General features: G+C 42.8%; 1 protein-coding gene across 1 annotated transcript in view; it reads left to right on the top strand.

The window, feature by feature from the left end:
• Positions 1-547: 547 nt before the first annotated feature.
• LOC308258346 (aldehyde oxidase) overlaps positions 548-13365 on the top strand; it is a gene marked incomplete at its 3' end in the record, with an annotated part of 78032 nt that continues 65214 nt past the window's right edge. Inside the window, exons 1-3 of the mRNA XM_080688872.1 lie at positions 548-603; positions 10039-10117; positions 12339-12435. Of these exons, the coding sequence (XP_080544998.1) occupies positions 559-603; positions 10039-10117; positions 12339-12435 (221 nt within the window). The 5' untranslated portion in view covers positions 548-558. The remainder of the gene's footprint in view (positions 604-10038; positions 10118-12338; positions 12436-13365) is intronic.

Genomic DNA, 13365 nt, shown 5'->3' with positions numbered 1-13365 from the left:
TTAAGCTCTCCAAGATGTTTTATGCCTGGTGACATTTACCAGAAAAACTATGATTACTCGATAAATTGCCAAATGTGAGAAAACTTTAAAAATTATATTAAAATAGCTCTTGATTTGAAAAATAAATATTTAGAAATAATTATTTCTAAAACTGAATGATGAAAGTTGCAAAACCATTCGTTGCTGTCGTTGATAAGCTCCCTTACTGCAGCGCTGGCTGTTTACTAAAACTGCGGAACTGCAGCAGGCTTAGCTGAGAGACGTCTTAGTTAAGAATCAGTGTTGCGCAGACCCTGTTGTGGGCGAGGTCGTGAGCCGGTCAAGTCCATCTGGGCGGAAATATTTCATTTCGCACGGGGCACAGTGACGCACGAATACAGGGGCAGAGTTTTCCTGGTGAGGGCCCAGGCACCCGAAATACAGCAGCACTCTCTCCATCGGGGTGGGCTGCCCGGGCCCTAGGCTCCTTCTGTCAGCTGCCCCGGGAACCCGCCCCCCCCCCCCCCCCCGCCCGCCCCGCTCCGGCTCCGCAGCGGTCTCTCCCTCAGGGCCGCCGCCATGGACCCGGCTCCCGAGCTGCTCTTCTACGTGAATGGCCGCAAGGTGAGCGCCCCGAGGGCCGCCCAGGGCCGGCCAGCCAGCTTTTAATGACGAATGCCTGGTGGGTTTGCCTCTGCACCCCCACCTCCACCTCTGGGCTCTAATGGAAGTGTTTCAGGGAATGAGCTGGGTCTTTGGGCTTTATCACCTTGATATCCTGTTTCCCTGTTTCCAAGGCTTACAGTCTGATTACCCGGAGTCTTCCTCAAACAGGAAAAGACTTATTCTTACCAGTCACGGCCAGCACTTCCAAATCTTTTCCCTGCTCAAAACTCCAGCTGAGAGCGGGACATAAGATCTTCTCTTACATTAAGAGCAACCTTTGTAGAACTCAGCATATCTGCATAAATGGGCAGCAGTAAGTCAGACACGGCCACGCAGATGAACTAACATAAGCCACCCTCATTGTGTCTCAGAGGAAGAAACGGTGGCTTTCCAACGTCAGGAGAGTTCCTGGCAAAGCTTAGCAAAGTCCTGACAAGGCCCTCTGCGAGTGGACGGCCCTCCGGCCCTGCAGGCTCTGGGACTGTTGTAGGCAGGGTCTGATAGCCTTGGAGGGCAACAGAGCCCCCTGGGCATCCTTCAGAACACCCCCTGGATGTGGTGTTGACTCTGCTTGTTGTGAATGTTGTTTTAGCACCCAGACACCATTTTGCAGAGGGAAACCGAGGCAAAAAGAGTAAGAGGCTGTGAGACAGCTCTCCACTGTGCTGTGCTGTGCTGTGCTGGTCCATTTGGGCTCACCTGTGAGCTGCTTCTGGCTAAGGACAGACACAGCACTTTTCCTGACTGGCACTGGCTGACTTCAGGAATTAAGAGAGGTTAAACTTTAGGCCCTCGCTTATGAGGCCTGTTTTAAAGCCCCAGTCATAATTTCACATTGTATTCTGTCTTCTTAAAGAGGCTCCTCCAGATTGTACAAATTCCAGAGCCTATGACAACTTCACATGCCCCTGCCGCCTCAGTTCCTCAGTGACAGTATCCAATTCACTTGCTTACTAAGGGCCTGCGATACATCAGAGCACCTTCAGGCTTGTGAGATACAGCAAACCACAGAGAGGGCAAAGTCCCACTGGCAGAACGTTCACGGTGTGCTGGGGAGACAGACAAGGAGCATATACTTAAATGGAGATGTGTGATGTGAGGCAGTGATGGGCGCTGGTATAAGAACAAAGCAAAGCCAGGGAGCGGGATGGGTAGGAGCTGATACTTGAGATGAGATGGGCATTTTAGCTTCTCTGAGAGGGTGACATTTGAGCATAGACTGGAACACAGAGGAGCAAGCCAAGCAAACATCTAGAGAAAGAGCATTCCAGGAAATTCTGGGTGCCAGGGTCCTGGGGCAGGAGGAGTTCTGTGGGGGTAGGTCCATAGCACTGAGACATGGCCAGGGCCAGATTACTAGAGCTTTGTAGGTCATAGGCTTGCCATGGTAATCCTCGCCTTCCTGTTTTACTCTTACAGCCTCCAGGACAAGCTACTTGCTAGATTCTGTTCCCTCTTCCCTGCTTCCAGAGAAGCTACATTGGGATTTTTAACATAATGACTAATACCAGTTTGTGCTCTATTGATTTTTAAGAATAGATATGCTGGTTCTTATCTATGATCCTACTTTACCTCAAATGTCCTCTGATCATCTGTAAAGTACACTATGGATTCAGTTTTTGTACTTGCCCCATTAAAAATGTCAACTTTTCCCTTCTCCATTTTTCTTCTCCCTTCCAAATTCTTTTAGGTGTGTATGTTAACACTGGTAAGTGAACCTGATTGGATAGAATCAGAATAAACTTTCTGAAGCCAGGTGTAGTGAGTGGCACATGCCTGTAAACCCAGTTCTTGGGAGGCTAAGACAGGAGGATCTCAGGTTCAAGGCTAGTCTAAGCATCTTAGTGAGGTCCTCAGCAATTCAGTGAGGCCCTATTTCAAAACAAAAAATAAAATAGGACTGAGGGTATATTTCAGAGGTAGAATGTCCCCTGGGTTAATCCCCAGTAACATGCACGTGTGCACGCACACACGCGCACGCGCACACACACACACACACACACACACACACACACACAGAAGGGGAGTTGTTGAGAACAGAGTGAAAGAAACTAACAAACAGAAGAAATTTCTTAAAGTCAAACATGACCTGTGGAATGAAAACTTATCATTGAGAGGAATCTTAGAAGCCAATTAGGAGGTTCTAGGTGACATATTGACCTCTGGTCTGTGCTTTTTGCAAAATCTCCCCAAGACACAAAGTGTTATTAGGTCATACACATCTGGAAGCAAAGTCAGTGCATGTCAATCAGAGACCTAATTACAGAGTTCTGAAATCTCACTCATTCATTCAGGGAAGAGTGAGATTTCACTCTACCCACAGAAGAACATGTGGCCCACTTAACATGGGGTTTAGAGAGAAAGAGCCCATGAATCAAGTACACCATAGATGCCACTTTCTAACCTCTACTGGGGTACTGAAGCCCATCATTTCACAAGGCAGTGAAGCCCAGAGAGCAGAGTTGTAGATTTGGGGTTTGAGTTGAGTCCTGCACTGTCTACCCTGCCACTTGGGCCCTGGGGCTAGGTGTTTTATATCTCTGAGTCTCAGCTTTCCTCTATGCAAAATGGGGCTAAAATACAGCAACTTTCCCCATGGAACTGAGGTGAAGGTAAAATTCCACGTAGGGTGGTTAGCAAGGTGGAAACTACTTTTAATATCTGGAACTAGAAAAGATTCTGCTTCCTAAGAGAGCCAGAACTTGCCCCGAGGTGTTGAGAGGACTAAGGAGCCAGTGAGCATTGTTTGCTCGTAACTTGCATGTCATTAGTACAGAAATCTGGAAAGAGCTGTCCGTTGGTTGTGTTTCCTGGGGTCTTTGATTTACTGGGAAGAGAGGACATTTCTGAGCTGCAGTGATTCAGAGAGAAATGCAAGAGCAGATGCAGGATGAACTAACAAGTGAGGTTAATTTTAAAGCACTGAGTGTCCTCACCAGCTGACCCCTCGGCCTCCTTCTCCCCTCTGTGGCTGCTATAGGTCATTTTTCTTCTCTAACGATGTCCCACAATATTCTCTGCTTTCTTCCCTCATCTTTTACCTCTCAGCCTTGTCCTTTCACATCGACTTCTCTCTCTTCCATAGTTTCTATTCTTTCCCCTCTTCTCTCTCTTCCTAGATTCTTCCTTCCTCTTCTTTCTGCCTCTGTCTTAGATTTGGCAGAGTCTTGTTCAATATAAACTTAGAGTCTTTCAAAAGGGCTGGAAAAGATACAAAGGGACATTCTACCCTTGCAACACCCAAGGCTGTACTGAGATGGATTCATTCAAAGGGCATGCCTCTGCTTCTATCTGGAGAAGCCAAACCCTTCTGGCATCCTCTTTGCAGTCCAGGGTCAATGAGAATAATCCTGTTTCCTGTCCCCACTCCACCCCCAGCCCTGACCTCCTCATTTTATTCTAAGACCTTCCAGGACAGGATGCTTGCTAGATCTCTTCCAAATAAACCATCCACCAAACCAAGAAAAATAAATGTGTTTCAAGCCAGTGTCACTGTGAGCCAGACTCCACTCTTCCTGGCACAAATGAGCAAGGCCTACTTCTGTTAGTTTTTCCTTGAAATATATAAACATTCCTTGAGCCTAATATGCTAGTCTTTACTATCGAGGCTGCTCAGATCCTGCCTCTTCATTAAAACTTGGCTTCTGTGCATTCACCATCAATATGTATTAAATAGGAGTAGTTTCAGCTACAGTCGCATACATTTAAAATTAACTGGTTTAAACAAGGTATGAGTCATTTTTCCTTCTGCAGAAAATACATCTGGGGGTAGAAACTGTGAGGATGGCCCTGAAGCTTCATAAGGAGGCATCGGGGACCCAAGTTTCTTCTCTCGTTTTTCTCTGTTGACAGTCACGTGTTGCCTCATTGTCTACAAAGTTGCTGGACTTCTACACATTTAAAGAGAAAGTATGCATGCTCGGTAGACAAAAAACAGTTTTTCCATTCATAACTTCCTCATTTTTTTCTTCTGCTCAGATCCCCCATCAATGAGAAATCATTCCTTCTTCCTTGACGTTCTCTTAGCAAATTACACATATATTGTTCAAGTTATTCATTTGATCAATTAACATTTATTATGTCCCTATGATATATCTCTAGCACTGAGTTCAGTGTCTGAAAGAAAAAAGAATAGCAGAAGGTAGTTTTTCTCAGGAACAAGAGATGGCTATATAAACACAAATAATTTTCACATAGAGAAAGAGTTCCATAAGAGAGGGGAGGGCATTGGCCAGGAGAACACAGAGGAGGATAGTTACTTTTAGTACCCAGTGCAGAAGGGTAGATGAGGAGGCAGCACTCGCCACAAAGAATATTTTTGTATCGAGTGGTATGAGAAATTCTGCCTTGTAGAAGGGAGAGGGAGGACTTTCAGGACAGAAGAAACCCTGTATGTAAATTTAGTGAAAATTAAAAGTCCATGCGCTGGGAGGCTGAGCAGGAGGAACACAGATTCAAAGCCAGCACATGGTAACTTAGCGAAATGTTATTTCAAGTTTGATCTTGGGAGATAAAAAAAAGGGGGGGGGGCTGGGATTTAGCTCAGTAGAAGAATGTCCCTGGGTTCAATCTCAAATACCAAAAAAAAAAAAAAAAAAATGTCCCATGTACTCCTGTGGCCAGCCAGCTTTTCCATGTGACCTGAGTTCAAGTTACACAGGTCAGTTGGCAGGAGAGCATGGAACAGTTTGTCAGGGACACATTGCCAGGGAGTTTGAATTGCTCCAGGGATGTTCTACCTCCAACTGATACCCTCAGCCCTATTTTATTTATTTATTTATTTTTATTTTTAATTGGTGCACTGTATTCATACATCATAGTGGGATACATACTTTTGTAGACATACATGCACACATTACCCAGTCAGCCCCCACCCGATCCCCACCCCATTCTCTCCCTATCCCTCCCTCCCATGCTTGGCTTAGTGATTGACATCTAGTATTATAGCAATTTATCCAAAATTAAAAATGATAATCTCACATAACAGTTTCATTTGTCTGATACCAAGCTTTTGATGACTTAAAGATAACATTTCAATATTTCTTTTTGCTTTCTTTCTTACCAGAGAATCTATTTTTTCTATTTTTTAGGTGAAACTATCATATATTTATATATTTATTTTTCAGAAAAAAAATCTATCCTACTATGGAATATGGACTCTAGGTACCCACAACGATCTTGAAAAAGAACAAAGCTAGAAGATGTATATTTTCTGATTTCAAACCATATAAAGCTACAATAATTGAAACAGTGTAGTACTATTCTAAAGGCAGATATATAAACCATTGGAGTTAAATAAAAGCCTAGAGCTAAATTCTTCCCTATATTGTCAAGTTATTTCTGACAAGGTTTCCATGAACATTTGGTGGTGGGAATAATAATCTTTTAACTAAATATTGTTGAAAAATAATAATTACATGGAAAAGAATAAAATTGGACCCTTACCTAATCCCATATACAAATATTAACTCAAAGTAGATAAAAGACCTAAATATAAATCTTAAGACTATAAACTTTTAGGAGAAAATCTGGGTCATAAAACCTCACAACATTGAAATTGGCAGTGATTTCTTGGTTATGATTTCAATGGCACAGGCAACAGAAGAGTATACAAACTCCCTAAAAAATAAAAAACATATTGTATATCCAAAGACAATGTAAACAGAGTTAACAGTTACTAATAGAATGGGATAAAATATTTCCAAATGCTATATCTGAAGGTATATTAATATTCCAACTAGAAATCCTAAAAATTAACAACAATAAAGGCAAACAATACCCTTTACAGATAGGTAAAAGACTAACATAAATAATGAATCTCCACAGATAACCAATCTTAGTTGTCTGTTGGATGGAAAATCTTGTTTCTCTAGTTCTGATGTGTGTTACCTATTTCTTCTTTGTAGTTAATCTCTTTGAGTATTTTCTCTAGTGCTGGTTTTGAAGACATAAATTCCTTCAGTTTCTGTTTGTCATGGAAGCTTCTTATTTCTCCATCTATTTTGATAGAAAGTTTTTCTGGGTAGGAAATTTTTGGCTGGAAGTTGTTTTCTTTCAGAATTGGGAATATGTTACTCCAAGCCCTTCTGGCTCTCATAACTTGGTTTGGGAAGTCTGGAGTGATTCTAATTGGTTTGCCTCTGAATGTCACTTGGCCCTTTGCTTTTGTTGCCTTTAAGATTCTCTGCTTGGCTTCCACATTGGTCATTTTGACAATTATGTGGCGTGGGGATCCTCTTCTCCGATCCTGTCTAAAGAGAGTTCTATACGTTTCCTGGACCTGCGTATCGACCTCTTGCTCTATGTTTGGAAAATTTTCTGCTATTACTTCCTTGAAGAGATTGTTGATCCCTTTGGTTTCACTTTCTTTTCCCTCCTCTATTCCAATTATTCTTAGGTTAGCTCTCTTAAAATGGGCCCATATTTCTTCAATATCAGATTCCTGCTGTCGGATGTTTTTTCCTAGATTAGAAACTATGCGTTCATTTCTGGAATGATCATCTTCTAAGAGCGAGATTCTGTTCTCCATGTGTTCTAATCGGTTGTTTGTGCTTTGAATTGAGGCCTTTACTTCATTAATTGCATCCTTTATCTCTTTTTGGCTCTCTCTGAGTTCTTTTCGAAGCACCTCTATTATTTCTACAGTTATTTTCCTGATTTGATCTTCTAGAAATCTCTGATTTTCTGTTTTATCGGGTTCTGATGTTGTGGGGTTGTGAGCATTCATTGCTCCAGTATTATTCCTCTTTCCCATGATTTAGGAAGTTTGTGCCTTCTCTGGGTTCTTCTCTTGGGTCACTATGACTTCACTTAAGGTGCTCTGGATCTCGAGTCAGTAGTATCTCTGACCCCACTACTCCTTTACTGGGTTGTATCACAGAGTCTCCGACCCAGAGAGTCGATAGAGGCTGCTTTAGACTATGGGGGGTGCCAGGTTGCACGTTCTCCTATGGTGTGATATCACTGCCACCGCCCCTCTCCCACTGGGTCAAGTCCCAGTGAGTACAGTACTGAGATTTCTCCTCTGTGGCCCACAATTTGACTCACTGTTCTTGAGTACGCAGATGTAGCTGTACTGAATTCAGTGAATTCGGTGCTGTTGCCGCCGGTGGCAATATGGCGCCGCTGCTACGCCCTCGGCTATGGGGCTGGCGTTTTTTTTTTCTTGGTTTTGATTTCCACTCTGAATCCCTGCAGCGTGTGCTGAGCTCAGCCACTAGGGAGCTTTAGATGCCCCGTGTGCCGAGAAATCCCGCCTGGCTGTTCCGCAGCGGCTCCCCTCGGCTTGCTGTGGCCGTCCCGTGAATTCGCCGGTGCCGCCGGCAGTATGGCACTGCTGCCGCGTCCTCGGGCATGAATCCGCGTCCTCGGGCGTGAGGATCTCCTCTGTGGCTCTGTTCTCAGTCCGCTTTCTCTCTGGAGCCTGGTGATTTTTTTTGTTTCTCTGGTGATGTTGTTTTCTGGCTTTGAAAGGCGCTGATTTTGTGGTAATGGAGATTTGTTGTTAGCGGGGCTCTTAAGCCCCGCTTTTCTCGGTCGCCATCTTCCCGGAAGTCCTATTTTATTTTTTATTTTGAAACAGAATCTTGCTAAGTTGCTGAGGCTGACCTCAAACCTGGGAACCTTCTGTCTTAGCCTCCCAAGTACAGGGATTATAGGCATGTGCCACCACAGCTTTGCTGTACTCCAGAAACTCTTGAGTATAAACCCCCCTAAGACCTACTTGGCATGCTCATTAAAGATGTACATTTTCTAGTTCTCTACCCCAGAAGTCCTGAGGGCATTCCTTTTCAGAAGCATCTTAAAATTCCCAGCAGTAGTTTGGCAACCAGGAGCTGTGTTGAATTTAGGCAAATACCTGAGTTGCTCAGACTTGGATTTTAGAGTGGTCGCTGTGGTAGACGTGCAGTGAATGGCATTGCAGGTGCCAAGAGTGGAGCCAGGGAGGCTTGTTAGGCACCTATTACGTTTGTTCAGTCACAAGGCGATAAAGGCTCATTCCAGGTATTGAGAGTAGAAGGGAAAGGTGTCTAGAGTATCATTTTGGAAGTGTAAGTGGCAGGGCTTGATGACACATATCACAGTGGGTGGAAAGAAAGATAAAGTTGAAAGTGGCTCAGATTTTAAGCTTAGATGATCTAGAAGACAGTGAGGCTGTGAAACAGACTGAGGACAAGAAGGAAAGGAGCAAGTGTAGGAAATAAAGAATCCCACTGAGAGCCAATTACGTTGTAGTTGCCTGCAACGTGCCCAACATTTTTTCTTATATTACAGAATGTGTGCGCGCACACACACATCTCTCTTCTTGTGTTGCAGAGTCCTCTTGGGTACAGATATGACCACAGTAATTTACATAAGCCTCCCTTTTGCCTGGCACATGGCTACTTAGAACTAGGGTGAGGATGTGCTCCTTCTCACCTGCTTCCCAAAAGGGAAAATCGCTATCACATAGAAAAAGATGATTTGAGCTTCTGAACTCATGAAGCAAATCCTGTTTCTGTCCTGTGAATCTGAAATAAATGCAATTTTTAGTAAACAAAGAAAATGTGGTCATTTTTGGAATCACGACCAGTCACGATATTTCTTCTCTCAGGCCAGTCCTTTGGCGGGTTTTCCCACTGCCATCCTGCCTGTTCCTTACACGCACTCATGTGCTACAGCTGTGAGTTCTCTGGCATCATTTAAATTTTTTCCTTTGGGTCTTTGGTTTGGGGCCATGGTTGGTTGTGGTCTCCTTCTGGAAACTATTTTTTCTAACTTTTTTTTTTTAAGTGGTACTGGGGATTGAACCTAGGGGTATTCTACCTCCAAGCTATACCCCCAGCCCTATTTTTTATTCTTTATTTTGAAACAGAGGCTCACTAAATTGTGGAGGGCCTCACTAAGTAGCGGAGACTGGCCATGAACCTATAATCCTCCTGTCTCAGCCTCCTACGTGCTGGAATTACAAGTGTGCGGCACCACACCCGGCTCTTTCTGAAAACTTCTGACAGTCAGGCGAGTCTTTAATTAGTTCAGTTAACTTCTCAGAGGCTATTCTATTCCTGCAACTACTCTCTCTGTCCCTGTCTTTCTCCCTCCGCCAACCCCATTCTGTCCTGTTCTACTATGCCTTTTCCCTCACCTCCTTCAGGCTAAGAGAAGCCAGACAGGTGTCACTGGTGTCTTTGTTAGTAGAAACAAGCACTGCCTCAGAGAATGGTGATGAATCAAGACCAAGGACAGTGGCATGGGGGGGCTGGGTGAGATTTAGATTTTATACTTGAGAGGCAATTTTGCACCACAGGTATTCAATAAACAGGAAATTAACTTGAAAATATGAGTAGAAGGGTTAATGTGCATTATTACACTAACTCTAAATTTTGTATGCATAACTCTTTCTCTCTTGTATAGGTAATAGAAAAAAATGTGGATCCTGAAACAATGCTGTTACCATATCTGAGAAAGAATCATATCCTTTTCTTTGCTTCAAGTGTGTGTGTGTGTGTGTGTGTGTGTGTGTGTGTGTGTGTGTGTGAGAGAGAGAGAGAGAGGGAGAGAGAGAGAGAGAGAGAGAGAGAGAGAGAGAGAGAGAGAGAGAGAGAATGAGTTTAGCTCCACTATCTTCATCAGATAATATTTCAAATATATTTTTAGAGTCACACTAAGACATAGGCTTTACCATTACAATTTTATGTACATCTTTGAGAAAGTCCTACATTGTAGTTTATAGGCAGTGCACAACTCTGTCTGTCAGAAGAATCAAGTTCTTTCTGATCTGTTTTAGCACTAAAAAGATGGTATAAAATGGAGAAACTAGTAACAAGAACTAAAGCAATCAATATTAAAGGGATTAATTAAACATCCTGTAGAACAAAGAGACAATATCTATACTTTTTCTGCAATGATTATTCACCATATACATTAGAAAAAGAAAGCACAGGCAGGCATGGTGGTGTATACCTGTAATATCAGTACTTGGGAGGCTGGGACAGGAGATCACAAATTTAAGGCCAGCCTCAGCAACTTAGAGAGACTCTGAGTAACTTAATGAGACCCTGCTTCAAAATAAAAAATAAAAATGGGCTAGAGATGTAGCTCAGAGGTAGAATGCATCTGAGTTTATGTCCCAGTGCCAAAAAAAAAAAAGAAAAGAAAAAAGATAAAGGAAAAGAAAGAGAAAGAGAAAGAAAAAAGAAAAGGAAGTAAACTAAGGTTCAGAAACCTCCTGTGAAAAAAATGGAAATCTTAAAAAATTTTAAAGCCAGGTGTGGTGGCACACACCTGTAATCTCAGTACTTGGGAGGCTGAGACAGGAGGATCACAGGTTCGACTATAGCTTCAGCAAGTAGTGAGACTCCCATCAACCTAGTGGGATCCTGTTTCAAAACAAAAATTTTAAAATAGGGGTGGGGGTGTAGCTTGGAGGTAGAATGCCTCTGGGTTCAATCCCCAGTACTAATTTTTTTATTTTAAAGGAAAATCTGGAAAAATTAAATCTGAAAATGTTACCCTAGAAAAAATGTCTTAGCCTTCTCTACATGAACTCCAGTGTGTTTCCAGATGTGGACACCACTAAAATTATGTGACAATTAAAGTTTATACATTTTCTCCTGGGAGATAATGTAATTTCCCAAAGAGTACACAATTCCAGAGCATCAATAACTACTTTTTCACACATAAGTGTGTTCCTGAAAATCATCCTAGATCCTTGAATGTAAAGACAACAAATACTGAATTTCTGGTCAGCAAGTACCTATGTGTAATATTTAAAGTTAAATTCACTGTGAGTGACAGAAAATACAAATAGTAGTCAACAAGATGGAAGGTAGAAATTTCTTTCTTTCATTTTGCATTTGTTCAGGTCCCCAGGAAGCAGACCCCAGAAATAAAGTTAAATGTGTGAGGGTTTTATTAAGAGAAATGCCTGTGTAAAAAGAATTTGATAGAGAGATAGAGAAGGCCTGGGGAGGAGCCCTTAGGTGAAACCCAAGTTGGGCTCCAAAGGAGAGGGGAAAAGGTTGAGTGGAAAAGCCCCCGTGTTCTGGCCAGTCCTGGCGTGTACCTCAAGGCCCTTGGGCGGTTGGCAAGGGCTCCAGGTCTCTCCACAGTGCTGTGTTGCTGGCAGATCAGCCCAGGGAAGGCAGGGCCACAGTGAGAACCAGGGTGCTTGACTTCTAGCAGAACAGCTGCTCCCTTGGTCAACTTCCACCCCTGTGGAAGGAGGTCTGATCCCAATGGCATGCTCCCATGGCTGTCAAAGTCACAACTGGCAGCTTCTGACAATGAAAGAAAAGGAATATGGCAAAATAGATAATATGACACAAATATTCCACAAGTTATAATTTCACATTTTATGTTATATGCCATCAAAGGCTCAGATAAAGACGAGATCAAAGGTGCAATATGCGCACACCTTCAGATGCTCAAACCCTTGCACGTAGACTCTCCCTTCTTCGGTTGGGCCCCATTTGGGGGCAGTGTGAGGTCCAGTTCCTTTCCACAGAAGGATGCAAGATATAACAGAAAATGCAAATAAAGAATTTACAAGACTAAAATAGCAGCTGAGACATACATACATCATTTAAGAAGTATACATTTAACTGGACTATACATTTAAGAGTCTGCAATAGAGCTATTTCCCAAGGTCAGGGCTATTCTAGAAAAAAAATCTGTTATGAAAAGCACATTATCTTTAACTATATTTCTTCCAGTCCGCCTTACAGGAACTAAGTATGGCTGTGGAGGTGGAGGCTGTGGCGCCTGCACGGTTATGATCTCACGCTATGACCCCATCACCAAGAGGATAAGGTACCTTGCAGCAAAGTTCAGATGTGGTTGAGGTTTTACAGTTTTGAATTTTATTTTATTTCTTCATTTTTTTGTGAACGTGTATTGAGTGCCTACTACGCGAAAGGAACCATGCTAAGCACGGAGTGTCCATCTAGTGACAAGGCAGATGTGGTCGCAGGAATATGAATGTATTATCCATGTATGTACGTGTTGCCTGTCCTTCTTCAACCAGAATATACATTCTGCAGAGATTTTTATCTGTCTTGTTCACCAGTGAATCTTAGCCTTTGAAACTGTGCCAGGCACATAGTAGGTATTCAATAAATATATCTACATTTATTTATTAATGAATAATAGGCTTCTAATCTTTCTTTTGTGCTTATTATATGGAGATATACTACACCCACTATTGAAAATCCTTTGTGTTTTCTTTGATTTTTCATGAATATCTTTTTTTTTTTTGCAGGTCTAGGGCTGAAACCCAGGGGCATTTGACCTCTGAGCTATACCTCCTGCCCCATTTTTTATTCTTTATTTTGAGACGCAGAGGGCCTCACTAAGTAGCTGAGGCTGTCCACGAATCATGATCCTCCAGTATCAGCCTTCCAAATGCTGGGATTACAAGTATGCACCACCACGCCCGGTTCATGAATATCTTTTATTTTTTATTTTTTTATTTTATTATTATTATTATTATTATTTTTGGTGGTACTGGGGTTCCTGGGAGCCCTTCTTCCTCCGGGCTACACTCCCAGACCTATTTTATATTTTTGAAACAGGGTCTCTTACGCCAGCGCGGCTGGCTTCGAACCTGCGCGATCCTCCTGTCTCTGCCTCCCAAGCGCGGGGATTACAAATGTGCATCACCACGCCCGGCTCATGAATATCTTTTAAAATAATAAATAAAGCCGGACGTGGTGGTGCACATTTGTAATCCCCGCGCTTGGG

Source organism: Muscardinus avellanarius (assembly GCF_963383645.1).
Source record: "Muscardinus avellanarius genome assembly, chromosome: 2".
Classification (NCBI taxonomy): Eukaryota; Metazoa; Chordata; class Mammalia; order Rodentia; family Gliridae; genus Muscardinus; species Muscardinus avellanarius.
This window is presented reverse-complemented; position numbering and strand designations above follow the sequence as displayed.